Genomic DNA, 12,021 nt, shown 5'->3' with positions numbered 1-12,021 from the left:
ACCAGGGTGTTTCCCCAGTGTCGGAGGTCTGCTCTCACGGAAGGAGGGACAGTGATCATCCGTCTCTTTTGTTTTATTGGATCCACACGCAGACGCGCAAACCACCTGTGGAGGCATCTCATGTGTAACAAACCCAGCGGAACCACTATGTGAGCTGATGACATCATTCCCAACAGCTTCATGATGGAGACAACTGTTATCACTCTGCCAGGTCTTACATGGCGGTGTTGACTTTTAAAAGTATCGAATCTCATTTGTGATCAACGAGCCTTCATGGTGGTTGAATTTAATTCCACTCCCAGATAAACAGTTGTCTGGGCCGGGAAAATCGAGCTTTTCTTCCAATTTATGGCGAAGCCCAGATTTAACAGGTGTGATGTCAACACCTGAGCCTGCATCAACGCCTCCTGTCTGAGTGTGACAAGAGCAGCAGATCATCCAGGTAAAACAAAACTCTCATCCCTGCTCTGTGTAACAGATGCAGGGCTGTCTCCATACACTGAGAACGTACGATGACCGGCAGCCATTGTACTGATACTTCATCCCCTGAAAGGAGAAAACGCAGGAATTTTCTGTGTTTTGGGATGATCGGTATGCGTTTCTCTGGATGTTGTACAACAGCTGTCTGGTTGTCAACATGTGAAAAACGGTCTGTCCATGATCACCTTGTTGAAAAAAAACCTGACAGATCCCAGATCGGTCTCATCCCTCCGGTCTGTTGAGAACCAGGAAGTAACGTGAGTAAAACCCTGTGTTTTCTCTCCGTTGGGGCACTCTGGAGATTACTTTTATCAGAAACACTTGGACTTCTGTATTTAGGGATGAGATTTGGTCTGATGATGACAGGACCGTTTCTATAACTCCTCCGAACGGAGGGGGTCGGGTTACAAACTGTAACTTGTAACCATTTGCATAACACCCTGTCCATCCATCTGAACGGCGAGCATGTTTTAGCCACTCTACGTAACGTTCGTGGAGTGAACGTGCGTTTAAGTGATGCGTCACGTTTTGTACGGCTGTCAGCAGTCCGCCCCTCAACCGCCGTCATGCGTTGCGGGAATGTTTTCTGCATGACCCAAGGCGAGGCTTCCTCGAAAAAAAGGCTCTGAACGCGCCCGTGCGCTGCGTTCGGACCGCGGACCAACCTTCATGTACAGGTGGGCCAGTGTGCTGAGGCGAAGCGTGTGACAGCTGATGACGCCGTGGGGCTGCGCGTTTGACGTCGCTGTGCGAACGTTGAGAGGCGGAGGGCGTGACTTCATCTACGCCGTGCTGTTGGAGTGAAGGCTACGAGCCCCGCGGGAGCACACGTTTTCTCTGGAGGGACGCGCGCCGCTCTCACTGGAGGGAGGCGGGACTCATCACCGGGTTCGTTCAGCTGCCTCACGCTTATGCTGCCGTGAGCTGCCGAACGCTGAGACGCGGTGGGTGACGGCTGCCCGCGTTTGATTTGGTGAGGCGAGTGTCGCTCTTGTGAGAGCGAGGACCTCCACCTGACCCAGCCTGCGGTCCACATTTATACCGATGTGAGCCGGTGAGCACCGGGCAGCTGTGTGTGTGTGTGCCAACATCAACGCAGCGCCGTTGGATGGAGGCTGTTTCATCTCACGAGTGCGAGTTTGACACCGCTTGGGTGAGGATCGTGCCGCTCGGGATGATAACGAGTTATTTTCACTTGCCATTGTGTCGTGTGATCGACTCGTCATGTCTTGGAGCGACGGTGAGTTTAAAAAACCTTTATTTAAGGACACCGGCTCGTTATGTGTGAAGGATGTGTGCGCAGCCGCTGTGAGTTCATCCGAGCTTACAGACTGGCTAAAAACAGACACTTTGATCATTGAATGATGATTTATTTCAATTTTCGTGTCACTTTTACACACACCCTCCGGAGACCGTTATTTTTAAAACTTCTCCCTCTTGAGCTCTGCGATTTGTTTGCCCAGAGCGCTGTCTTGCAGGCGAACTCTGGGGAAACGCTGAACTGCATTTTGCCGGACTGAAGAGGGCTGGATTCTGACGGGCGGGGCTGGTGGTGGAACTGAGCGAGAGCCGCGGCCGTGGAAACGTTGATGCTTGCTCGCGACGGTCCCTCCAGCGGACCGGGGGGCGGGATGAGCCGCGCGGCTTGATGAGGTGGCGCACAGCCTCTGGCACCTCCTCCAACTGCTTCAATTCGCCAGCATGGTTTAGAAGCTGCTCTCGAACAGCGCGTCCGCCGTGATGGGCCCTCCACCAGGTCTTTGTGCAGTTTCTCTGGCAGCGAGGGAGAGTAACGAAACTAGGTGGATCGTTGGATCATCGTCATCCACGCTGCAATCCTCGACAGGCAAACCGTAGAAGAGGCACACATGTTGAAGATGACGTCTGCTGCCTTACAGAGGGAGTTCTTTGTCTCCAAGGCAGGTCTGCGGCCTTCAGCCCCTTGGACATGCTATACGCTAGCAGCGCCCCATTGTTGCTAGCTGCGGCTGCCTGAAAGCACATTGATGGGCTCGGTTGGAGAGCGTGGTCACCGTCTGGTTCGTGTTTCTCCGGAGGGACGGGACGCTGCTCCGACCTGGACAGCTTCGCTCCGAAGCTTCCGCGAGGCTTGGCTCCAGGGGGGTTACCGAGGGATAGCCCCGCTCGGTGAACCCCTCCACTCTGGTGATGGGTGCAGACTGGGGACCGACTCCCCCAATCTACCAGGAAAGAACCCGTCTGTGGCCTCGCCCGTAGGACGTCCTGTTGGGAGCACGAGGCCATATGGGTCAAGACGGCGAGCCGGAATGGAGCCCGGTAAACAACCTTCCCGCCGGATCATCCGAACTGGCGGGAAAGGCGTAGGATGTAAAAAAGGGTCCTTTAATGTCAGCCTCCTCCTGGGTTACGCCGGGCAACCCCTGAAGACGCCGTCGGCCGGGAGCGGTGTGATCGCCAATGCGAAAACGAAGTGGGATGGGGTGAGCATTCACTCCCCCCGCCCCACCGACACTACGCTCCCCAGGAGGGAATGAGCAGCAGAGGCTGCAGCTGAGCACACCTGTCTCGGAGGAACCTTCCGATTCGCTCCGAGGGTTGGCGATAAGAGGAAAAAATACAAGATGGCGTTTTCCAGCATGTAGTGACCTGTCACTGGGAAATATTCCTCGGCGCTTACCTTGGAATAAGACTGCTCGTCATCTTCTCCTCGGGGAGGAGAACTCACCGGACGACCGGAGGTCGACTGCCGGGCCAAGCATCCTTAACAAAGGTTGGTCATCTACACAATTTTCCTTCTTTGTTCTTCTGACAGTGCTATTTTAGCTCGCTGAAGAAAAAATGGGAGCCGATTTCCCGCTCTTAACGTAATTTATACGGATCGGGTGGGGCCCACACAGCAGGTGGGCGTGGACTAAATTTTTTTCAGTGCTTATGCTGCGCATAACGGGATAAACCCATCAGCGACAGCCTTAAAGGGCGAAGCCTATACGACATAGAATCAACCTCCTTATTTAACTGATTAAAATACTAGTTATGTAATATTTGTTACACAACAACGTAGTCAGTCTTTTTGCTGTTGTCAGCCTGAAATAAAAATATCAAATTTGAACAATTTTCTTTTATTTTAAGGGTTTTTTGTTTAAAAACACTACACTACAGGTTTTTATTTATTTATTGAGAGGCTATTTATTTTACGTTAATTAAAAAATAGTTATTTTCTTTATTAATCTGCCTTCTGGGTCAACATCAACACCCTCAGAACTCAGCTCAGAACTGATGCTTGGTTATCTTGGTCCAGTCAGAGAGGTTCTGGACCCACTCCTCTGCTGAGACCGCTCTCCATGTGCAGCTTGGTCATCTCTTCCTCTTCTAAAACAAATCATGATCACACTCCATCAACAAAGTCCTCTCTGTCTGACTCAGACTTCATGATCCGCTCCTCAGTCCGAGAAGTTCTGACTGTGGTTCTGTCCTCCTCTGGGTCTGCAGCACCGTCTTCCTTACCTTCAAAAATTGTCTCGTTGTTTTGACTCAAACACACTAAAACTGACTGAACTAAATACCATACACACTAAACTACATCCAAACTATAAAACCCAAACACGCTAAATATCACAAATCTCTCAAACCTCATGACTCACTCCCGCTCTCGATGTGACTTTATCGCGCTGAATTTCATTCAACTTCTGCTTCTTTTTCTTCTTCCTGTAGATGTTTTGGCTATCTTGGAGCCTCCGTCAAAAAAAGAGGGAGGAGGTTGTTTGTGTTCGGCGGGGGTGGGAGGTGAAAGTGGAGGATGATGGGGGATGTTTTATCCTTGAGACTGCGTGATCGCTGCAGCTTCTCACTCAAACGTATTTGATGATGCCCTCAACAAGTTCTATGCACGCTTTGAAGACCCGAACAGACCACCCAGCACCAGACTCCCCTCGCCACCGGATGAAGAGCATCTCAGCGTGACCTCAGCAGAAGTAAGGAGTACCTTCAGGAGGATTAATCCGCACAAAGCAACTGGCCCAGACAACATCCCCGGAAAAGTGTTGAAGGAATGTGCTGATCAGCTCTGCGAGGTGCTGGCAGACATCTTTAACACCTCACTTACCCTGGAGACAGTTCCCACCTGCCTGAAGACTGCCACCATCATCCCAGTCCCAAAAAGCTCTACAGTGACTGGTCTGAATGACTATCGGCCAGTGGCCCTCACCCCGATAGTCGCGAAATGCTTCGAAAAACTGGTCATGACTCACATCAAAACAACCATCAACATCAACGAGGACCCTCATCAGTACGCATACCGTGAGAACCGATCAACAGAGGATGCAATCTCCTCTGTGGTCCACACTGCACTCAACCACCTGGAGCAGAAAAACTCTTACGTCCGTATGCTCTTTGTGGACTTCACATCCGCCTTCAACACCATGATCCCCCAAACCCTGATGGACAAACTATTCACACTAGGACTAAGCCCCTCCATCTGCAACTGGGTACTAGACTTTTTAACAAACAAACCACAGTTAGTGAGGATCCACAACCTCTCCTCCTCCACCATAACCCTCAGCACTGGCTCTCCTCAGGGATGTGTGTTGAGCCCCCTTCTGTTTACTCTGCTCACATATGATTGTGCAGCTACCCATCCAGGCTGTCACATTGTAAAGTTTGCAGATGATACAGCGGTGGTGGGATGCATCACAAACAATGATGAGTCCAGCTACAGGCAAGAGGTGGAACACCTGGAGAGCTGGTGCAGAGAGAATAACCTTCACATCAATGTGAAGAAGACAAAGGAGATGATTGTGGACTTCAGAAGGAACAAAAACACCTACACCCCCCTGAACATAAGAGGATCTGCGGTGGAAGTGGTCTCCAGCTACAAGTACTTGGGTGTACACATGAATGACAACCTCAGCTGGAGCAACAACACCACCAGCCTGATCAAGAAAGCTCATCAGAGACTCTACTTCCTCAGACGGCTGAGGCGAGCTGGTCTGGGAAGCTCAGTCCTCACCTCCTTCTACAGGTGTGCAGTGGAGAGCATCCTGTGCTCGAGCATCAATGTGTGGCATGGAGGCTGCACAGCTGCAGAAAGAAAAGCTTTGCAGAGAGTGGTGAAGGCTGCACAGAAATCTGTTGGAATCAGCCTCCCCACCATCACAGACATCTACACCTCCAGACACTTGAGTAGGCAGCGAAATTGCCGCCTCTTATTGAATAGAATAGAATAAACTTTTGTCATTGCACCTAAATACAATGAAATTTGAGTTTGCTTCCCAGAGCAAAAGCAGAAAGAGTATACAGTGGTCCCTCGTTTATCGCAGAGGTTACGTTCCAATCCAGACACCCCCCACCCCACCCCACAATAAGTGGAAAAACCACGAAGTAAAGTGAAAAACCACAAAGTAGAAATGACATAAATTTCTGAGTTGAAGCAACAAACCAAAACAGTTCAGTCAACTAATACATTTAAATCAACTAAACTAATGCAAAAGTTTATTTAGCAAGAGTTTATTAATCAAGTCTAAAAAAGTTCAATCTGGTCCTCTGGACATTCAAAAAAACAAAACAAAGCAAAAAAATCTAGATACGTTTCGTCTTTCGGATGAACAATGAATTTCGTATACCATACCATACCACTTTATTTATAAAGCACTTAAAACAGCAACAAGGCCAACCAAAGTGCTGTACAGACAAAACAACAGGTAACACACAAAGCAAAATACAAAATGAGGTAAATCAGAATATAGACAAAAACCGATGCAGATAATGACGACAAACCAGTGTAGAGCATACAGGATCAAAACACAGATCATCTTGTGTTGAAAGCTATTGAATAGTAGTGAGTTTTTAAACGGGACTTTAAAACCGAGAGGGAGGGGGCCTGTCTGACAAGCCAAGGTAACTCGTTCCAGAGTCTTGGTCCTGCTACAGAGAAGGCCCTGTCACCTCTGCGCTTAAGACGAGTTCCTGGAACTGTGAGGAGCAACTGGTCCGCTGACCTCAGTATGTATCTTAACAGCTGGTTAAATGAAAAGTTAAGATCAAATCAGATTTTAAACACTCCAGATGTGCAACACAAACAGATTGATATTAAACTAGTCCCTTATTGCACTTATTCAGTTCTTATTACAGCTCTTGTTAAGTTCAGTAACGGCTGGCAGATAAAAACAATTTTTAAATCAATTTTTTCTTGTCTTGATTGATTTCAACCTTTTCCCTGATGGTAACAGTCCAAACAGATCATGTCCAGGGTGAGACATGTCCTTTAAGATGTTGTTGGTTTTTCCTATGCAGTGAGAACTGTGTGGATCTTCCAGTGAGAGAAGAGGGCAGTCCACGGTCTTCTGGGCTGTGTCGAAAACCCTCTGGAGCACTTTCCTCTGAGCCACTGTGCAGCTAAGGTACCACACATTGATGCAGTATGTTAAGATTCTCTCTATGGAGCATCAGTAGAAAGACGCCAGCAGTCTCTGGGTGATCTTGTTCCTCCTGAGCACTCTCAGGAAGTACAGTATCTGCTGGGCCTTTTTCAGCAACTCAGAGGTGTTCACACTCCAGGTCAGATTCACCTCAATATGGACTTCCAGGAAACGGTAGTCAGCTACTCTCTCCACACCGTCTCCGCTTGTAATCAGGGGTGGGACCGTCATTTTTTTCCCCCCTGAAGTCGATGATTAGCTCCTTGGTCTTTGAGGTGTTGAAGAGCAGATTGTTCCCCCTGCACCTAAATGCACCTAAGGTTGTTCCACCTCGTCCCTGTAGGCAGACTCATCTTCCCCACTGAAGAGTCCTACCGCTGTGGTGTTGTCCATAAATTTGACTATGGTGTTGCTGTGGTGAGCAGAGGTACAGATATGTGTGTAGAGGGCATAGAGCAGGGGACTCGACACACAGCCCTGGGGCGTTCTCATGTTGAGGCTGAGGGCCATGGATGTGTGATGGCCCATTTGAATCCTTTGACTGCGGCCAGACAGGAAACTGTTTACCCATTTTCAGGTGGAGTGTGAAAGTCCCAGTTCCCCGAGTTTGTCCACCAGTTTGTTGGGGAGGATGGTGTTGAAAGCAGAGCTATAGTCTACAAAAAGCATCTGCACATAGCTCTCTGTTTTTTTCCAGGCGGGACATAGAAATATGGTGGGCTGTGCGCATGGCATCCTCGGTTGATCTTGAAGGAAAATTGAGAAGGTAGAGACACATGCATCATCACTAGACGGAGTGTCATATAAACTTTCATCACCCCTGCTGATGAGGTCATGGTCAAGATCAAGATCAAATATTTTGTAAGGCATTTGCTTGTCCTGGTCATTGCTATAAATGGTAAATGGACTGTACTTACATAGCTCCTTTCTACCTTATTGAGATACTCAAAGTGCTTTACAGCACAATCTGTGTCCTCATTTACCTATTCATACAGCACTCTACTATACAAAGAATAATCAGAGCTTTAGATCACATTCATACACCGATGGGACACATGTCAGAGGCAATGAGGGGTTCAGTGTCTTGCCCAGGGACACTTCAGTATGTGACTGCTGGTGGAATTGAACTCTCAACTCTTTCATTGGAGGATCACTCTCTGAGCCACAGCCACTACAGATGGCTGTATGGCTGCATTTGTTTGTTGATGGATCTATAATGTACCATATGCGGTACTCTTGTTTTTTCTTCTTCTCCTGTAATTTTTATTGGTGTTTATTAAGCAGTGCATTGGTGCATTACCACCAACATCTTGCAAGGAATAAAAAAAAAAGAAGTTATTTCTCTAACGCGACATTGGTTCTCCTTATTGAATAGAATAATGATTATAAATGATTATTCCTTATAGAATAATGATTCTAGAATTGTACTGCTTGCGCTGGTTGCATGTTGGAGTAGCTGTGCTACTTTAATTCTAAGATTTTACTTTTGGAAACTTTAATACCTATTTTTCAGGACATAAATCACCTTTTTAGGATGATTGTTTCCTCTGGTATTGGATATTGTGAAGCTGGAAGTATTTTTATTGATTTTTTTTTTTTAGTTTTGGACATTTGTTATGATGCGTAACCATGACAGCAAGGTGGGTTTTTTTTACAACCGGGAGCAGCTAACTAACATCTCAAAAGCTCAAATACCTCAACTACAGCCCCAAATGTCAAATGAGTTGAAAAGGAGGTGCCGTAGATGCTTTATTGTCTCCCTGCCAGCTGTTCTCAAGTGCCTGACCACTGAGATCCTGGAACAGGCAGGAAACATGTCTCATGACAGCAAAAGGACCGGGATCATCCCCTGACACCTGCAGCCAGCTGTCCACAGCGATGAGGAACTCAGCAGGCTGCTGGGAGGAGTGGCCAATGCTATGGGAGGAGTTCTACCCGGGATTCGGGTGGTCATGCAGCACGGGGGAACCGAGAGGCTAGCAGAGTCTGGGCGGACGGATCGGACGGCATCTGCAGCCATTTTCTGCAGGTCCACTGTGGGACGGACCTTTACAAGAGATCCTTTCTGCCTACAGCCATCAGTGTCTAAAACATCTCTTAATGAAATGAGGATAACCAGTTACAACAACTTTTAATTTCCCTTTGGGATTAATAAAGTATTTTTGAACTGAATTAACGTCCTGGCTGCCTAGCTGAGAGGTGGACCTCCCACCACCATAAAGTGGTATCAGTACTGTGGTATCAGAACAGTTTTATGAGTATAAGTACGCGTACACACACAATATCAGACTGATACCCATTAATGATATTAATATTGATGCAATCCTACTTTTCAGCTTTGTTCACCTCAGCAGTCCTCAGAAAACTAACAAATAAGAGAGTTAATCGTTTTATTGTGGAATATAAAAAAAAAATGAAACTGGTCTCCATTTAAATTTGCTACAACCTGCATTCAGCCCAGCTGAAAGACTGAAAGAGAAAAAGAAAATACAAAGACAATCGGTTTTTTGATGTATTAAAGACTAGTTTTGTTAAAAAGTTGTTAATGTCGTGTGTGTGTGTTCTGCAGGTTGACAATAAGGGGAATCACCTACTCGTTCATGAAGAGTCATCCATCAATGTTCCAGCGATTGCTGCTGCCCACGTCATCAAGCGTTACATCGCTCAGGCCTCAGATGAATTATCCTTTGAGGTGACGATAAAAAACATTTTTTACACCAATAAGCATTAATTATTATTTACATATATGATTAAAAAATCTAGAGCGGAAATCAAGATATCCTTTTTCTTCAGTAAAATCTTCTTTATCCTCTGTTTGATTTGCCCTTCTGGGAGTTCTGAAGACATTTATTTTCCAAAACGCACTCTCCATCTGCTGGTGGCATTTTGCTCGGGTGTGTGTGTGTGTGTGGGGGTGGGGGGGAGTATGCACACATAAAGCCTTGTAGTTTGGGGTTGAGTCAAATGTGGCCAAGGTTGTATGTATGGCTCCACCTCTCTCTGCACTCATACATGTCTACAAGTGTTACAATTACGTGGGGAACCCAGATAGTTTGAGACCCAGAACGAGGCAGACACAGGGGAAGTACAAAAAGAACAGTGTTTATTATTTACAGTGGATATTCACACGCTGGTTCAGCAACTCCTGGAAAGAGGGACGACAGGTTAATGTTGGTCCAGAGGGGAAGACCTGAGTGGTTGTTTGAAGGAGGTTCTTGTCCTTACAGTCCAAACCTGAAGGAGGGGAGCTGGTACCGTACCCCTCCCAATCGACCAGGTACTGGAAACCCCTACCCCTGCGTCGCACGTCCAGGATGGATCTGACGGTGAACGCAGGGTGGTTGTCGATCAGGCGGGGAGGCGAGGGGGAGGTCAGAAGGGGGGCACAAGGGACTGAGGGAGACGGGCTTCACCTGGGACACGTGGAAGGTCGGGTGCATCCTCATGGCCCTGGGGAGTTGGAGACGGACCGCAGAGGGGTTAATGATGCGGGTAATGGGGAAGGGACCAATGAAGCGGGGGGCCAGTTTATGGGGAGTGTCCCACAGTTTGATGTCCCTGGTGGACAACCAAACCTGCTGGCCGACCTGGTAGGTGGGTGTCTCTGAACGGTGGCGGTCTGCGAACGGTTTAGCCTGGGCCGCGGTCCAAAGGAGGGCTGCCTTGGCCTGGCGCCAGATGCGACGACACCGCCGAAAGTGGTGCTGCATGGACGGGACTGAGCAGTCTGACTCAGAACTGGGGAAAAGAGGAGGAAGGTAACCGAGGGAAGCTTCGAAGGGGGACATACCGGTGGCAGAGGAACGGAGAGAGTTGTGGGCGTATTCCACCTGTATTATGAAATTTTTTATCAAAGGGTTCGTGAACGATCGGAACCAGATATTCAGACAAGAGGAAAAATAAAACACAGAGACTGTTACTGCTAGGAATAATATTGTCATTTATTAACCTGCCACAGAAAACAGCCAAGCAAAGTCATGTACAGTTGGTACACTCTTAACACACAAATTGATATGAGTATCTCTCACCGTGACAAATGATCGGGAAGCCTTTCGATCCAAATGACAGAACTCACATCACCTACTGCATGGCACCGCGCGCTGGTCCACACAAGACTTCCAAAATTCCCTTGCCTGTCACACTTCCTTTATACCTTTTCCCTGACCGGATCGCGTGAGAGCAGTGAAAAACAAGTTTGATGGTTGCCAGGAGGACAGATTTAATTAAAATCTGTTTTTCCATCATCAAAGCAGTCTGTGCAACAGAGCGATGGCTTCATAAAAACATGTCCTTCAAAACCTGGGTCACCATAACCTTTAAGATGGGCCAGGTCTTCTGGTTAGAGCATCTCCCAGAGGACTTTAATTACTCCAAAACACATCTGCAGCACAGGCCTGACTTTGGGCAGATAAGCTGCATCAAAAGTGAGTATAAGTATTAATTGACATAAAAGCATCAAAATAATCATTCCTATATCATTCCACCCTTGCCTTTTATGGCAATTTAGACATTTAATTCTGAAAAGTAACACACACAAAATATATATGTTTGAATAGGCATAAAGGCAACTTAATATATTTTTATAAAACATATTTTTATATCATTCCACCCTTTTGCCTTTATGGCATATAAAACATAATTCCACAATACAACTTTTTAGTTTTGAAAATGCCATCCCTTTAAGTTGAACTCTAAACGATCTCCGACCTCTGAATGGTCGAGTTCTCCTGAAATTGAAATTGTTCTGGACTTTATCCTAAATAAACTCACTCACACAGTTAAGAAAATCCAGACGAGTTTCAAACCCCTGGAACGTTTGATTTATTATGTTCCCACTGACACGATCATTGTAAATCAAAACACCTGGTAGGTGTTCAGATTATAGTTTTTTCCCTACCAAACCACGTACCAAGCTGTATTATAAATTTCCTGATTAATTCTTTTTTTTTAAAACCCTAAACAAGTTCCCAAAATACACAAAGTTAATACAGAGATACATAGATCAAACTAGTTATTCTTCTTTTCACTAAACAAACAAAAGAGATACTGCATATATTTTGCGCCGTAGATAATATTCCTGCGAATATATCCCACCAATGGTGAGCCGACGCCTACACTATTAGTTTTAGCCATATGTAAAAACCTT

At 46.8% G+C, this 12,021-nt stretch overlaps 1 protein-coding gene across 1 annotated transcript in view; it reads left to right on the top strand.

The window, feature by feature from the left end:
* arhgap32b (Rho GTPase activating protein 32b) overlaps nucleotides 1-12,021 on the top strand; it is a 468,773-nt gene that overhangs the window by 229,090 nt on the left and 227,662 nt on the right. The window contains exon 8 of the mRNA XM_037687644.1: nucleotides 9,445-9,567. Within this exon, the coding sequence (XP_037543572.1) occupies nucleotides 9,445-9,567 (123 nt within the window). The remainder of the gene's footprint in view (nucleotides 1-9,444; nucleotides 9,568-12,021) is intronic.

This window comes from Nematolebias whitei, chromosome 14, assembly GCF_014905685.2.
Source record: "Nematolebias whitei isolate Nwh7 chromosome 14, NemWhi1, whole genome shotgun sequence".
Taxonomy (NCBI): domain Eukaryota; kingdom Metazoa; phylum Chordata; class Actinopteri; order Cyprinodontiformes; family Rivulidae; genus Nematolebias; species Nematolebias whitei.
This window is presented reverse-complemented; position numbering and strand designations above follow the sequence as displayed.